At 44.6% G+C, this 15,073-nt stretch overlaps 5 protein-coding genes across 5 annotated transcripts in view; 3 read left to right on the top strand and 2 right to left on the bottom strand.

Moving 5' to 3' along the window:
* The first annotated feature begins 94 nt into the window (after positions 1–94).
* On the top strand, positions 95–2,722 carry LOC131891357 (hydroxyacylglutathione hydrolase, mitochondrial-like). Its single transcript, XM_059240890.1, has 6 exons — positions 95–275; positions 344–462; positions 525–646; positions 1,912–2,236; positions 2,301–2,451; positions 2,525–2,722. Exons 1-6 carry the CDS (start codon positions 188–190, stop codon positions 2,656–2,658), a joined length of 939 nt encoding a protein of 312 aa, XP_059096873.1. The 5' UTR covers positions 95–187; the 3' UTR covers positions 2,659–2,722.
* Positions 2,673–3,932, bottom strand: LOC131891348 (protein SDA1 homolog). The gene is made up of 2 exons (XM_059240878.1): positions 3,347–3,932; positions 2,673–3,274 (listed from the first exon to the last, which is right to left on the bottom strand). The coding sequence occupies exons 1-2, from the start codon at positions 3,842–3,844 to the stop codon at positions 2,717–2,719; spliced, it is 1,056 nt and encodes a 351-aa protein (XP_059096861.1). The 5' UTR covers positions 3,845–3,932; the 3' UTR covers positions 2,673–2,716.
* Positions 3,933–3,976: 44 nt separating this feature from the next.
* On the top strand, positions 3,977–5,159 carry LOC131891338 (recQ-mediated genome instability protein 1-like). Its single transcript, XM_059240866.1, has one exon. It carries the CDS (start codon positions 4,056–4,058, stop codon positions 5,157–5,159), a length of 1,104 nt encoding a protein of 367 aa, XP_059096849.1. The 5' UTR covers positions 3,977–4,055.
* An 18-nt stretch (positions 5,160–5,177) lies between these two features.
* LOC131891383 (pleckstrin homology domain-containing family J member 1-like) lies at positions 5,178–6,214 on the bottom strand. Its single transcript, XM_059240924.1, has one exon. It carries the CDS (start codon positions 6,023–6,025, stop codon positions 5,264–5,266), a length of 762 nt encoding a protein of 253 aa, XP_059096907.1. The 5' UTR covers positions 6,026–6,214; the 3' UTR covers positions 5,178–5,263.
* A 6,783-nt stretch (positions 6,215–12,997) lies between these two features.
* Positions 12,998–15,073, top strand: part of LOC131893357 (telomere-associated protein RIF1-like) — a 7,713-nt gene continuing 5,637 nt past the window's right edge. Inside the window, exons 1-4 of the mRNA XM_059243354.1 lie at positions 12,998–13,122; positions 13,714–13,804; positions 13,908–14,516; positions 15,036–15,071. Coding sequence (XP_059099337.1) covers positions 13,721–13,804; positions 13,908–14,516; positions 15,036–15,071 — 729 coding nt within the window. The 5' untranslated portion in view covers positions 12,998–13,122; positions 13,714–13,720. The remainder of the gene's footprint in view (positions 13,123–13,713; positions 13,805–13,907; positions 14,517–15,035; positions 15,072–15,073) is intronic.

Genomic DNA, 15,073 nt, shown 5'->3' on the forward strand with positions numbered 1-15,073 from the left:
GGGAGAGCCTAAGTACTCTTTGGCGCAATATCAGAATGCTGATAAGTATTAAACTTTCTTTTTTGTCGGGGAAAATAAAATGTTCAATCAAATCGAGGTAGTCCTGCTGAATAAGCTGTGTGTGTATATTTTGTCTTGTTTCGAGTTTAATCGAATTAATCGAATTCGAGTGTCTGGGATTGCTAATATGAGTTGGGCTGAGCGAGCTTTTGGTGCCGTTCAATCCAAATTACCTCTAACCGTGAGCCAAGGAATCACAGCCGCTTATTTCAAAGGTAATCTCGGCTAGCTTCCGGTCGAGCCGTTTAATGTCCAGTTTAACTGTCTTTGATTGATTGAGTAGCTCAAACCGCCTACAAAGTGGGCAGTCGAGGTACTCATTCAGCTTCTCAGTCGATTAGCTTATTGCCCGCCATGAAGTTCAAGATCCTACCCGCTCTCACGGATAACTACATGTACTTGGTAGGGAGCCCATCCATGATTCAATTAGATGTTCTTTTACTAACGTGCAATACTGGTCTTAGTTGGTGGACGATGCAACTAAGGAAGCTGCCATTGTGGATCCAGTGGCTCCGGAAACCGTCATGGACGCCGTTCAAGCCGAAGGCGTGTCCTTGACCACGTTTCTCACCACTCATCATCATTGGTAACGAATTGGTCGAGTTTGACACGGATAGCATGATATGAGGGTGCACACTGTGCAAAAAACAGAAGCTTGCATATCCGAGATTTTATTGTAAATTTCTTGCATGTATCAAAGCTTCAACTTTAAAAAGCGGTATTTAACATTTTTCTGCAATTTCAGCTCAAAAATATCAATGTTTATGCAATTCTTTTTGACATGAAAGTTCATTAAAGTATGAAATAGGTTAGAAATACATAACCACCCGCCTGCCTATGAAGTCCAACCATCCATCTATCTTAAATAGCTCTGTCTCTCTTTTTTATCATTGAACTTTTCGGAGACACGCAATGTTAAAGGATGGGACTGAACTTTTTGTCGCTTGTCCGAAAAACTACCAGCACAAAATAACTGAAAACTGTTGCTATACGTATATTCGGAATTTCCCGCCCTTTTTTATCGCTAAATTTCCAATTGAGAATAAATGCAGACATTGATATATGTCTGAATTTTGTTCAAAGATTTATATCATTGATATGTACGGTTATATTCAACTGAAGCCCTTTGAAAAGGATACTTCTTGATACTGGTATTACAAATACATTTTATGATGAAAGATTGAATAGAGTATCATTTGCTGACAATTGATGTTTCCTGAAAGAATATTTTAGTGTCTTAGCTTAGAATGCTCAGAAAAAAAACATTATATATCCTCTTTCACCAACTTTGCCCCATTTTTCGGCCGTTTTCTTTTCGACTGATGGGTTTCAACTTTCCAGGAAAAATTGAAAGTCTAGTTTTCATTTGTCTGACGTCCTGGAACGCAGAATGGGACAGAAGATTCCAATGTTTAATAGATTTGTTTAACATTGACGATCCAATGAGAACCAAATATTGCAATAAATACATATTTTTAAATCCGAATCTTAAATGGTATTCATCTGGTATGGGGTAAATGTTCAGGAGATGGATAGGTAATTCGGTAAGAATTGGCCTACTGTCATTTTCAAAAACCTTGAGAACAAAGCAATTTTGTCTGCGTCATGTAATGAAACTTAATGTTATCTAAATTGTTTTATAATTTTTATCTGTAAGTTTTGACCAGCCCTACCGATTAAGATGGACCTGTGTTCATTTTTCTAGTTTTCTCAAATCTAACCAAACGTAAAAAAAATGCCATGGAACATGTACTTACTATTCAAATCTTGTATCAATTTACTCAAATGTTGGAAAAAGATGGTTCGTCAACTCATTGGTGGCAAATGACGTATTCTCTTCTTTTGGGCTAGGGATCATGCCGGTGGCAATAAAAAAATGGCTGAGCTGGCTCAAGGTCTGAGGGTCTTGGGTGGCGATGATCGGATCGACGCCCTGACCCAGAAGGTGGGCCATGGGGATGAGTTGACATTAGGCTCTTTGGCCATCAAATGTCTGTTCACGCCTTGCCACACCACGGGCCATATTTGCTACTACGTCACCTCGGGCGAGAACACACCCGCCGTTTTTACGGGCGATACCCTCTTCTTGGGTGGGTGCGGGCGATTCTTTGAAGGAACGGCCGATCAAATGCACAAGGCCTTGGTCGAGACCCTGGGCGTTTTACCCGATGAAACGGTAAGTGGACAAAAAAGACATTGCGGGGATAAGTCTTCATTTTATACTGCATTTTATATGGCAGAAAGTATTCTGTGGCCACGAATACTCGTTGCAAAACTTGAAGTATGGACGTCATGTGGAGCCTAAGAATGAAGTGGTCCAAGCCAAAATCGCTTGGTGCGAGGAAAAACGAGCTCTAAACCCGCCCGAACCCACAGTGCCCTCAACCATTGGTACGTATGTTACTTGGTTGAACTCATAATCCCTTTCATCTTAAATGAAATGCGTATTTTGTTGTCATTGTAGGTGAAGAGAAGCAGATTAATCCGTTCATGCGGGTCAACGAACCCACGGTTCAGACACATGCCGGGAAAGACACGCCCATTGAGACCATGGCAGCGCTTCGTGCGGAGAAGGACAATTTCAAGGCTCCTAAATAAGGAATGCCTGTTATTTACGACCACTTTATTCTATTCTACATAAAAGCACAGCATTGGATCAGGATTTGAGTAAAGACTCCTTGGCTTTGGCGAGTTGATACTCGGAAATGTTGGCCGAGTACCGTTGCTTTTCTTCTTCGAAGAGAAGGTTGTAGATCTTTTTTTGCTCCGAGCCCATTTCGTGCCATCTTTGGGCCAGGATCTTGGTGAGCTCTTTCTTGGACAGCTCCACATTTTGCTCTCGCTGATACTCACGATGAACCCGGGCGCGCTGCTCTTGACAATACTGAAAGAAGGGGTTTTGCGGTCGTTTGGGTAGATTGGGATCTTTGCCTTCCTTGGGCTTTTTGGGCGGGCGTCCCACGGGACCTTTGGGAGGTCGGCCCGGCTTGCGTTTCGGAGCACCCGAGGCGTTTTTATCGCCCTTGCCGTAGAGTCCCCCGCTAGCCATGGCCAGTTGGAAATTCTCCACTTCCTTGGGAGGCATGATGATGGGGACATTGCGGTAATTGTCGCCAATCTGGTCCAACTTCATCATGAGCAATCGCTTCTTGCGCCTCTCTTTCTTGATGAGGGTCTGGATCTCATAGATTCGATTGGCCAAGTGCTCATTGTCCTAGAAGTTAACAAAACCAGATCTCACACAACTGGTATAAAAAATATGGTAGTTGGAATTTACTGCCTTTACTTGTTCAATAGCTCGACATCGCTCTAAGATGAGGCCTCGTTTTTTGCTTTCATTGTCCATGGCTTGAATATCGTCATCCTCTTCGTCATCCTCATCATCATCCTCGTCATCATCCTCGTCGTCGTCGTTATCATCATCATCATCATCATCCTCGTCGTCGTCCTCATCTTGAACATCCTGCTCAACAGCTTCCTCCATAGCGGGGTCTTCGTCCTCTTCGCCCTCGGGCTCATCCTTTTCCACCTCCACATGGCTGTCATATTCCTCTTCGGTCTTGTCCAATCGAATTTGATCCCCCTTGACGTCCTCTTCCTCTTGATCCTCATCCTCTTCTTCCTCATCCTCATCCTGATCGTCGTCTTCAGCCTCGTCATTATCCTCCGAGTCAGACGAAGAGGACGAATCCGAAGTATCGTCCCGTTGACTCATCATACGGTCTTCGGCATCATCCTGCCCATCGTCTGCACTGATATCACCACGATTGGGATCTGGATCCATCGTTGTGTTACTAACTTTTTTACCTCACTGTCTGTCTCTTCTCTCGTTTTTGTTATTTGTTATTGTTTATTGTCATCAAGCGCCCTTCAAAATCGTTGAGGATTCCCATGTCGCACAACCTCTCAGAAGTCACGCACAGATTTACAGATTTCCAAAGATGAAAGGAAACGTAAACCAAGGATTCAGCGGGAAGCTGTACCAAATCTGAGCCATGCCGCCTCCTCCTCCTCGTTCTCCGAGGTTGGCTTTGGTCAAGAGGCAATTTGAACGGGACCACTTCCATGCCTCGGAGGATTGGCTGTCGGCCTGTGTCGAGTGGTGCCAATCTGAGGGTATCCAAGATGTCCCCACCTTACTGAGAGCTTGTCAGGATCAATGGTTGTCGACGGATATTCGCGCCGAGGGAATCCAGGCCGTTCCCCCCAACCACCGTTTACCCATTGAAAGCATTCGACGGGAATTGAAGACGGTCATTCCCTCGGGATATTACACGTTTCAAGTCGTACAGGCGGTGGACGTGGGTTCCGCCGCTTATGGGCAATTACAAAGGCTAAACCGGGTTCAAGACGAGAACTCGAAGGTGTCGGCCGAAACTGAGAAATCCTTGGTGGCGGCTTGGGAACCCAAATCCTCCCGCATGTTGAAGCTTTGGTTGCATGATGGCATGCATTTGGTCCAGGCTCTTGAGCATGAAAAGGTTGCCCAAATTCCGGACCAGGTGGCCCCTGGGCTCAAACTAACCCTCCAAGGACCCATTGCGGTGCGCAGGGGCTTGTTATTTCTCGAACCCAAGATGGTCCAGGTCCATGGAGGATTGGTTGAAGAGATGGCGGCGGATCATGCCCCACTGAGGGCCTTAATGCAAGTCTTGGAGAGCGGTCTCGTCCCAGAAGAGTTACAAACCCAGGTGAGAACCCACTCTACACAAGTATTTCAGCCCCGAAATCGTAGTATTCAATTGAAACCCGGGGGATCGTTGTCAACTCAAAGCCATCGGAGGACCCCGGGCACCCAAAATACGTTCAATCGAACCACCCAGGTTCAGTCCAGCGTGGAATCCATTCATTGGAACGTGACGGATGATCCCTTCGGCGACGATGACGGCATGGACGATTTCTTGACCACCGTTGAAATCCCGGACTTCTTTGATGACGACGAAGGCGACCATTTTTTATCTACCCTAAATGTTTCTAGTCACGCCCCTCCAGCTTCAACCTCATCTAGTAGTCGGGCTAATCGGGCGGCCAGAGGGGGCAAGCGGAATAGCCGAGGCACTCGCGGCTCATCCCGTGGAGGTAAGAGGTCAAAAAACTGACACAAAGCCGAGGAAGAGTCGAAGAAACTTTTTCCTCTTTACTGGGTCCAAAAATATTCGGTTTTTTAAAAATACATTCATCATTCACATATCAACAAGCATGGTCAAAGGTCAATGAGTTGCCCTTCAGGCACGAGGTGACTTTGAAACGAGGCCTTCTGGCGGGCTTCCTTCAGGTTGACTTCAGCCAATTGCGTCTCGAGCTCGTGTTCGGGTCGGGGCGGTTCCCACCGTTCCACCACGTGACTTTGGAAGTTGGATTTGATCTTGGCCTTTCTAGGCTTGGCTTTGGGGCTCTGGCCTTGTCCCTCCTCCGAGAAGAAATTAGGCACAATCACTTGACTAGGCAGGGACGTGGTGAACAAGTGATTGTATTCGAACCCGGTGCCCATCAAGGGGTCTTTGCCCGTTCGATTGCGAATTTTGATTTGCAAGTGGACCAGTTTCTCGCGCAAGCGATCATACCGCGCGGTTTTCAAGGCCGAGATCCATTGCCGCAAGTGGAGCCCGGAATCGGCGAGGAAGAGATGTCGCTTGCCAGAGCCCACGCCTCCTTCATTGGGAAAGGCAATACTGAAGGCGTGGATGGTGGCTAAGTCGTAGCCTTCTTGCTCTACGTGGCTACCCTCTAACAAGAGCAAACCCATGGGTTCCGTCCCTAAAGGAGGTCGATCTGATCCAGTGGTTCCTGGTCCCAGTCGGAAATAAAAGAGACAATTGGCCCGAAGTCGAAACCAGCGGTCTTTGTAATCCGATCCGCGTGAGAAGGAGGTGTGGCCCCGACTAGGAGCTTTATATTGAAGTTTGCCTTCCCATTCGGGCGTCTGAAAGGCCAAGGCCATCACTTCGTTTTCGTTGAAGCGCATTATGCCAGCCCAAGTTGTTTTGACCCAAGGGGCTTTATGAAAATCTCATGGTCGGGTGGGAATTGTGGAAGAAGCCTCGGAGGGTCAGAATGAAGGCGAACACCCGCACGAAAACAGTCCTACTTTTTCCGCTGAGTTTCAGTCAGGGGCGTTCGTTAGCTGTTTGTTATCATTCTTGTCATTAACGACATGGAAAATGAGATCAGACGGACTTTTGGAGTCCGATTTTGGTACTTTAGTTGCGTGATTACGAAAATGTGTCACTGCGTTGAATGGAAGCATAGAAAACCATAACTAGAATGCTTAAGTTCAACAGGAGCTGTACCGTATGAGCATGTTTTCAGGTCAGCTGACGCTGGTGGAAAAGGGACAAAGATATTTCGTTAAATCTCGCTTCAGGCAAGTTGAATTATGATCATGAAACGTTTGTTATTCCTCTTTAATCTTAATTTCTTTTGAATCTTACAAATATACAGGTAGAAAGAGTGGTAGAATAATAAAAAACATGTTTTTTAGGGCATAATAGACGTAACATGTCAAAAAAAGGTTCGGACATTAGTAGAGCAAATCATGTACTCTATTGATTGCCCTTGCTTAGCAACGCATCTCGAAAATCTCGAAAGTATAACAAAATGTATCCGAAATTGCAACGCAATGATGAGGCATTCGGAATTTTGTTTCAATCTCCCAACAATGTGCTTGAATGTGGGCGACATGATTGTGCCTATACGTAAATAAGGTAATTCCGACACCTCTGGAGGTCAGCCTGAACCCAGGCTTGTTCCTTTCGTTTCAGTTAAGTGTTTCCACCACATGGATGAAAACTTTAACTTGAGCCCCATTTTAACCCCTTCAAACTTTCGTTCTTAAAAATGTGGTCGGACNTAAGTGTTTCCACCACATGGATGAAAACTTTAACTTGAGCCCCATTTTAACCCCTTCAAACTTTCGTTCTTAAAAATGTGGTCGGACAACTTACTCAAACCCGTTTTATGAAGGGCGCTGGACGAGAGCAATTGCTTGACAAGGAGTCTTATTAGGGGTTTCTACTCTGAATTTGGACGAGCCGTCAACGATTCAAATTTGCGCCATAGTTTTCCTAAGTAGCTTGACTACGAATGAAACATTTTTTCCACCAGCGACAGCTGAGACTAAAATATGCGATTGCAGCGCCCTTGATCGATCTATATATGAAGTTATCTATGAATGGAAGCATAGATCGATCAAGGGCGCTGCAATCGCTTATTTTCGTTTCAGCTGTCGCTGTGTCACAGACAATATGTTTTTGTTTCCTCTTTCCTCCGCTAAAGTTCACGTAGTTGGAGGTTGTTGCGTTTGGAGTTTGAACCGTATTTCCCACTCTTCCCACCCTGAAATCGTCTCTGGAAACACTACAGTGTGCCTAATGAGACGATCGAATTGGGTCCAAACGACGTGATTATGGTTGAGACTGGCAAGACCAACAACAATGGAGATTACCAGACCAATCAGACGGAAGGGAAATCCTATGCAGAAACCTTGTCAAAAGCTTTGCCCCAGGAGTTTCCGTTTTTGGTGATGGATTTTGAGTGCTTGGATCAGCCCGATGAATCCCTAGCACCCGACCCTCTGGCCATTTTTCTCTTCAATAAGATCTGTTTAAAAAAGTCAGAGCTGACTGGTTTTCTCGGCCTGGCTCCAGGCATGAGAACCCTGAGGGTAACGAAATCAAATACAATCATAGTTAGAAAATGATTTGGGCATGACGTTGAGTTCCACCAAACTCATAATGGTAAAAGATGGAAATGTACTATAAGAGGAGGCTTGAGGCCCTCAACCCTAAGATTCCTGAACATCCCTGATGAGATAAGCAATCAACAATTATGAAAAGCCGCTTCCCAGTTCTCAAGGGTTGTTGCTCCGGTCACATTGGAGGTTTTGGGAGAAGAGTCAAGGCTTTCTGAACTCACAACTGGACATGGAAAGGTTCAAATGTACCAAAATTGGAGGTACCCAATTTTGTACATGTGAAAAACCGTAACGACACCTTGGTTGGAAGGGTTGGGGAGGATGCTGTCGTCCATGAAATATTTACTCTTTGGCAAACAAACTTTAAACATGTTCAAATCGAGAAATATTTGTGAAATACTTGTGAAATGGCAAACAATGTTTGTCAAATGGCTAATTATTTGCCGAATTATTTGTCGTGTAGACGCACCATAACATATAGGCATACATTGGATTATCAGGACGTACCCTATTTGCACATTTAGGCAAGCGCTAGTACCAACAAACAAACGTGCCTGCCAAAGCCAGTGAAACGTGTATGAATCCCCAAACTTGCATCACTGAACCTGGTACCAACAACCAAGCAAACCTGCCAAAGCTTGCCTAAACGTCCCCATTGCAACAAACTAAGTTGAAACCAACTATGGTTAGTTCTTTATGTAAGAACCCTGGTGTAAGCCAGGTTTCTGTTATAGAGATGAATGAAATATCTCTCTCAATGGCTAATTCTTCAAAGATCTTAACTTCCGCGCTGTCTTTTTTAGAAATCCGACAATGCAGGTTCAAGTATAGCCCAATTTGATGGACCGAGGTCACAAGATGTTGGACCATCCTCCCCATCTGTAAAAAACCTGCTTATCAACAGAGCAACGTTCTTCTGGAGGCAAAGCATGAGCTAATGGGGATGGTTGGGTTTGGTGAATTAGTTGGGTAGCTAGATTTGAATAGGAATGTTTGTTGGGAATAGGGGTGGGTCAAGGAACATTAGGAAGGTGGGTTTTTATAGGGCTTGTCAAGTGAACACATTCATGAACAACTGATGTTATTCCATGGAGTAGAATCAAAGACAACATGCCCAGCCAAACCACAGTGTGTATACATTGAATTTTGACAATTATTCCATTGCACCTGCTTGTCTTAGCAAATAGCATTGTGGTTTTGAGCCAGTTTGATAGTGTGTTTGCCAAATTACACCAAACATGTTGATTTTCTTGGGTTTAGTAACACAGCTCACATAAAATCACTCAATTATTGGAAACTCAGTGGGCAGATGGTGCGAGTTGACTGTGATGTTTGTCTCAGTTGTCCCTCTCTGAAATGTCCAAAATCAGGTTGCCGGATCACATTTTATGACTTGGTCCCTTCACTGGTGTAGATTGGTTATTTAAGGGAAGAGGAGGGAATTGGGAGAAAGAATGGGAGGTAGGAGGAGAGGGATGGAGGAAGCTAACTGGATGAAGGAAGGGGGTGGGGTAGGATTAGGTTTAGGAATAGGGTCAGCTCTATGGCTATGAGACTGAGCTTGTCTGCACATTTTTTCCATTGTGTCCCCTCTATGTGGACAGAGGTACACCGTACATTAAAACACGTCTCAAATGCCATGGACTGACGGCACATGTACAGGTGGAAAATGCACAATCTACCTTTGAACATCCCTTCTTTCTATTGTATTCTCGAGACAGAACTTGAGAAGCTTTTGACACCATTTAGGGTGGTTAAACTGACAGCCTTTTCCTTCAACAGGATAAGGCTTCTTTCGATAACCAGGACAGACTGTTATCTTCAAAGCTATCTTATCCAGTTCTCCTTTAAGTATAGAAACCTCTTCAACTTTGTCCCGGAATTATCAGCCGCAATCTCCACCACAACCATCGTTGACCATGCCATCAAATGGCTGGAGAAGCACTTCCTCACCCAAGGACAGCTGGGCTAACGCAGACGGAATACTCTTTTTCAAATCTTTCTTGCCAAAACACCAAAAGGCCGACTTTTGACTCTATCAACCAACTCCTCATACTAATGGCGTGTGGAATACGATCAAAATATGAATGTAAGTGAGGATTTCGCGTAAAAAGTGATAGTGTTTGGAGATTTCAAATGTCGTGTACCCCCAAGAAAGACTTGACTGGTATCTGCTGTTGGTGGAGTATCATTTACCTAGGATTTCTAGTATGAAGGCCTCCCAAGACAGATCAATTGGGGGCCAAAGTGACATTAAGAAATGATGAACTTGGATTGGTTTATTTGAGCTGCTCAGCTTACAAATTGATGACCAAGCCCATCAGGACGGTGTTGCCAGGGTGGTTGAGGTGATGCCTCCCACTACCCCAGTTCTCCACCAGACTTGGAGTCAAGTTTGACTTTTGAAGCCATGCAGGTTGCTTGCCAACTTGACAATCCACGCTACTAGATAAAACAACAATTATAGCTTTCATTGGCCGGAACATTTTGTCATAAATAACTTTGAATGATCAGTAACCGAAGTTCTCAAGTGCATTTGCGACCATTGTGTTCAATAATCAGTGTTGAAGGACCATGTCCAGGTCGCAATTGCTACTCAGGCCTGACAGATCCAGTCCAGGAGCTCCAAATGTATGTACTATTTTATGCATTGTGTTTTAGAGAGTAGAACCACAATAATTTGCAAACACCAAAGTGAAAAGATCAGTGAAAGGACATCAAAGTGCAAATTAAGTTATTCCTTTGAAATTGTGCCAACAATAATAAACTCATGTGAGTATAAAATTGCTTTTGCCTCTCTTTTTGCCCTAACAACGCCTTTTTAATGGAAATAGAAACCTTCAATAAGAACATTGGTCATAACTTAGAATTGAGAAAAAAAACAACACTTTTTATGTTTGCTAAATGTTAACCTCATTGTCATCATCTAATGTATTCATATTTGTAATGTTATGATAAAAGAAGAGAAGTCACAGAAAAAATTGAAAGACAGCTTAATATAATCCTGCCAGTAAGAGTGAATAATATGCTATCCTCCAGAAAATTGTTCATATTTCTTAACAAACAGTTGGGAGTAATTACTTCATAAGGCATTGAATTGCCGTATCAGATTGTCATTTTAAATATTATTTATTGTTAACTTGAGGCATAGAACGTTTAAAGGCAGTTAGATGTATGCTAGTTAAGAACTTCAAGCACCCAGAGTTGAGCAGAAGTCGGCCTTCCTCTGTTATGCAGAAAAGGGAGATTGCCGTCCAGGGGTAGCCGTCCCTGCCTCACCTTATTTCTCCTTTTCAACGGGGGGTGGGATTTTCTTCTGAAATTTCGCAAGGATGGTCCAAGGTGCACCAACTTCGTGGCTGAATTCACCAGCGCCACCGACGTGGCGGTTGTCCTTGTCAGTTGGTATATATTAGCAGGTCTCATTCATTTTCATGACAGAAACCTGGCTTGGATCGGATGATCCACAAGTACAGGGGATAAAATCCCTGGTAAGAAATTAAAAGATTGGAATTGCCCATGGGATAGTGGACAAAGTCAAGCACGGTAAAATATCTGATCCTGCCATGAATTAGAATTGGCACATCGAAAATCTCCTTTTAGAAGAGTTAGGTCAAGCAAAAAGACTTGTCTCGCAAAATTTTAAGAGAAAATGAGAAAAAAATGTTTCAACGAGTACGGACTTAAGTCTAGCCATTTCTCCAAAATTGAGCATAAGACTAGAGTGCAATTGGACTCGAGTCTGAACTCGCCCCACCACTGTAAAGAAGTGACGATGCCAAACTACGTTGATCCCGCAATGGTCATCGAAAAATTGGGGTGCAAGAAAGTGTGGTCTTTCAACGCCACACGCGAAAGCTCTTGTAAGTTGTGCATCACCTGTCTTGGTCAGCAAGAAGAGCCACATCAAGCGGCTCGTGGCAAAAACACAACACTTAGTGCTTGTTTTCATATATCTTATCGACTTTTTCCAACAATTTCCAAGTTTGCCAGCTTTTTTAGCCGCTATTTTGCCAAATTTAATTGACTTTTTTACAGCTCTAGTCATGTCTATTATATGCTTTGTGTTTGAGTTCCAAATCTCATGCTACCAAAATTTGCAAAGCTCTCTATCATATATGCCAAGAGTGTGGTAAATGAGGTCATCAAACACTTAAACAAGAGAAGCTCTAAACCCTATGAAACCAAAGGAACTTCTTCAATTATTTCTCGCCTTTGGGGTTTGTTACGTGTCTACTAGTGATTGAAAGGTAATAAATAATCACGGGAGGTTGCGACTAGGGCCAGCAATTTACATTTTTAGTGGAATATGGCATCACTAGCGGAACAAATTTGTTGGTAAACCAACTATCAAATAAAGATTGAAAGGTAACAAATAGACGAATTATATATGCCCTTTCATGTTAATACTGCGGTGCCTGGTGTGCCACCTCATTTATTGATGTTATATTCAAAAGCTGAGCGAGGTATGTATGCAGCGCTTTATCTCACCCCGGCCCAATCAACCATATCAATCTTCTAATGCTCGGACTTCTGATCGACGGAACCATCAGGCTCTCAAAGTGGTTTAACCCCCCAATATGGCCCCCATGATAAGGTAAGAATCGACGGGCCAAAACTATTTGCTGAGTACATGCCTTTGGAGAGCCCACCTGTGGCAGCTTGAGGGCTGAAAAGACCTCGGACTCTGGTCTAGGTGTACTTCATTATGCTGGCCCAGTCATCATCTGCCCAATCATGCATTTTCAAAGCTATTGCAAGCTTCTCGACGAACGAAGATCCTACATGAACCACCCACTCGGGCCACTCCGTCCCAGCCAGCCGTAATCAAAAACCTTTGAACGATTTTTTACGATCCCTGAGTTGTGGTTTCCGATAGCCTGGGTGGCAAGAGGCATACTCTCATAGTTCTATCTACTTGGACTTGTGCGAGTCTTGGAGGGAAAACGGCGCCGCAAGGACTCCCGGCCGTTGTCTCGTCATTTGGCGGTTGCGCGAAACAACTCCCGCTCTTGTCCCGCTCTTTTCACGAGCTCTCTCAACCAGCGTGACTATGCTCAACTTGATCCACCATGAACTCGAAAGGATCACCAAAAATCAGACCATGGCTTGGAACAACCCGATAAACGAATGAACAGTAATTCTCCCAAACCAACTAGATTTGCCTCCCATGGCCGAGTAACTCATTCCTGGACGCATGTCCGTCATTCCTCAGGCCTAGTCACCCTGTCTTTGAATCAGGCCAGCTCATCTCTGCTTGGCTTCCTTGGTACAATCAGAAATTCCGCGGAACTCACCATACGAACCATTCAGCCATAATATTGAAATATTGATATATTCATACTCGTCTCCATGGATCAGTGAATCGAGTAAGTATGTATGTATTTGCCGCACTTGCATAGGTTTAAGGGGAGATATGTAGCGACCCTAATGACTGACGGGCTTTTTAATCCCCTTAATTGGATGCACTAGAGAGTTCGTTGTTCGTTTTTCGTTCGTCTGTTGGTCCTTGGTTAGTTGGAGTAGAAGGCAAACCAGCCAGCACCCACCAATTGTGCTCAAGGCTTCGTGGTCGGGGGAAAGAACGAATTGAAGACCGAAAGCCATCCCTCCCTCCACAAGTGTTTGCGTGCGGGTTGAGCCGGAAAATGGTCTTTCGCATTAGTCAGAAAGTCATAGAGTCAGAAAAGTGGGGACTAGTCTTGGCTTGGGGCTAGCGACCTTATTGCTCCTCTGAAGACGACGACGCAAGCCAGGCCTTTTTGTTAGTTGGTGGCCGGCCTCGTCAACTTGACAGGCTCTTGCTTTGTTGAAGGTGGTGAGGTAATTGCTGCTGTATTAATATTAATAAGTATCGACCAGGCTGGGCGCAGGACGACCATGTTCACTGGACTCGATTCCCCCCCTTTAGGTTGGGAATGGAGTGAAGCCGTTGAAAACTAATGATTATGTTGTTTTAGTGCCATCATGACCCTGATTAGGAGTCAACCGAGTTCCACCCAAGAGAACTTGGATACGAACAATACGCCTGGCTACGTTCACGATGTCCAGGTAAGGAGGAAGGCTGAGAACCTATCGAATGGAGAACTTTAAACGTGAACCGATCAACCACTATTTAAGAAGTAATATAACCATTACTCTGGCTTTGATGCAGATGATGAAAGGAAGTGGCGGATGCTCGGCGGAGTTAAAATCTCTGGGCGAGTATGTGGAAAAATCGTCCGTGTCGCACCCGGAGTTGAGTCCCGAGGTGATGGCGCGATTTCGGGATCTCTGTCCCCTGGTGGCCCAGAAGGAACGGGTGATCCACGTGCAAGATGAGGAGGATGCCAAGATCCTCAAGTTCATCTTCCCCATGATCTTCTCGCCCAACGCTAGTTTCCGCCAAGGAGCGCGGAATTTGGTCAACGCGTTCACGAAGCTGCCCAAGGACTTTCACATACACGACTTCTTGCCCGAATTCGAGGCCCAGGGCAAGTTCTTCAAGTGGATGTTGGACGAGATCCTCAAGGAGCAGAATGTGGAAGCTTTGCTCTCCTGGCAAACGGTGATCCGGGCCTTGGGCAAATTTATCCACACCTCCAATGGGACGGGCGTATTGAATTCGCTGCTGTCCATAGCAGAGAAGGGCTTCAAGAGTCCGGAGATTGAGATCCGGAGGGAAACATTTTACTCGTGGGAGACGCTCATCAATAATTTCGCCATGAGTGAGCTCATCCTGAATCAACCCAAACGCGTCAAGCTCATCACTCGACCTTTGATCGTAAGTCCGTTTTGCTTTGGCCATTTGGAATAATAGATGGGGGAGAGCAGGATTATCAGCCTTGCAAGTAACAGGGTCTTGGAAAGAATTATTGAAGAGAGTTCGAAACATGAAACAACGTGATGAAACGAAAAAGACATGGCCACTCTCATCGTGTTGTGTTGATAGTATATTGAAGTGCTTCTCATGCGAGTCACCTTTAGCTTCAAAGATGATTCTTCGGGCCCATTTATAGTTCATGCAGACAACGAGCTTAATGAACTGCTAGTCTTAAACATGAACCTCATGGACGGATTACTGAGCATGTTTAATTTGAGATGAGTTATTCCGAACTAGCTCAGCAGGTATACAATTCACCACAGTACTGTGATTCTGTGATTGAACCGATTGGGGTTGAACTCTGTTTCAATGGCACAAAAGGAGGTTGTTGACCTCACCTCTGAGCGAAAAAAAAGATGATTGACGAGTATGTTTCTCCCGTCTTCTAACTCCGAGCCCAACGCCTTTTTTTCTTTTCAGACTCAAAGCAATTTGAACAAGGAGGTCTTGGCCAAGGC

Source organism: Tigriopus californicus, chromosome 2, assembly GCF_007210705.1.
Source record: "Tigriopus californicus strain San Diego chromosome 2, Tcal_SD_v2.1, whole genome shotgun sequence".
NCBI lineage: Eukaryota > Metazoa > Arthropoda > Copepoda > Harpacticoida > Harpacticidae > Tigriopus > Tigriopus californicus.

Bases quoted from the DNA above. Each gene is read 5' to 3' on its own strand.
- LOC131891357 (XM_059240890.1), top strand. From the start codon at position 188: ATGAGTTGGGCTGAGCGAGCTTTTGGTGCCGTTCAATCCAAATTACCT. The intron at 276-343 runs GTAATCTCGGCT...TTGATTGAGTAG, and splicing joins CACAGCCGCTTATTTCAAAG to CTCAAACCGCCTACAAAGTG. The intron at 2,452-2,524 runs GTACGTATGTTA...TTGTCATTGTAG, and splicing joins CACAGTGCCCTCAACCATTG to GTGAAGAGAAGCAGATTAAT.
- LOC131891348 (XM_059240878.1), bottom strand. From the start codon at position 3,844: ATGGATCCAGATCCCAATCGTGGTGATATCAGTGCAGACGATGGGCAG. The intron at 3,275-3,346 runs GTAAAGGCAGTA...GTTAACTTCTAG, and splicing joins GATGTCGAGCTATTGAACAA to GACAATGAGCACTTGGCCAA.
- LOC131891338 (XM_059240866.1), top strand. From the start codon at position 4,056: ATGCCGCCTCCTCCTCCTCGTTCTCCGAGGTTGGCTTTGGTCAAGAGG.
- LOC131891383 (XM_059240924.1), bottom strand. From the start codon at position 6,025: ATGCGCTTCAACGAAAACGAAGTGATGGCCTTGGCCTTTCAGACGCCC.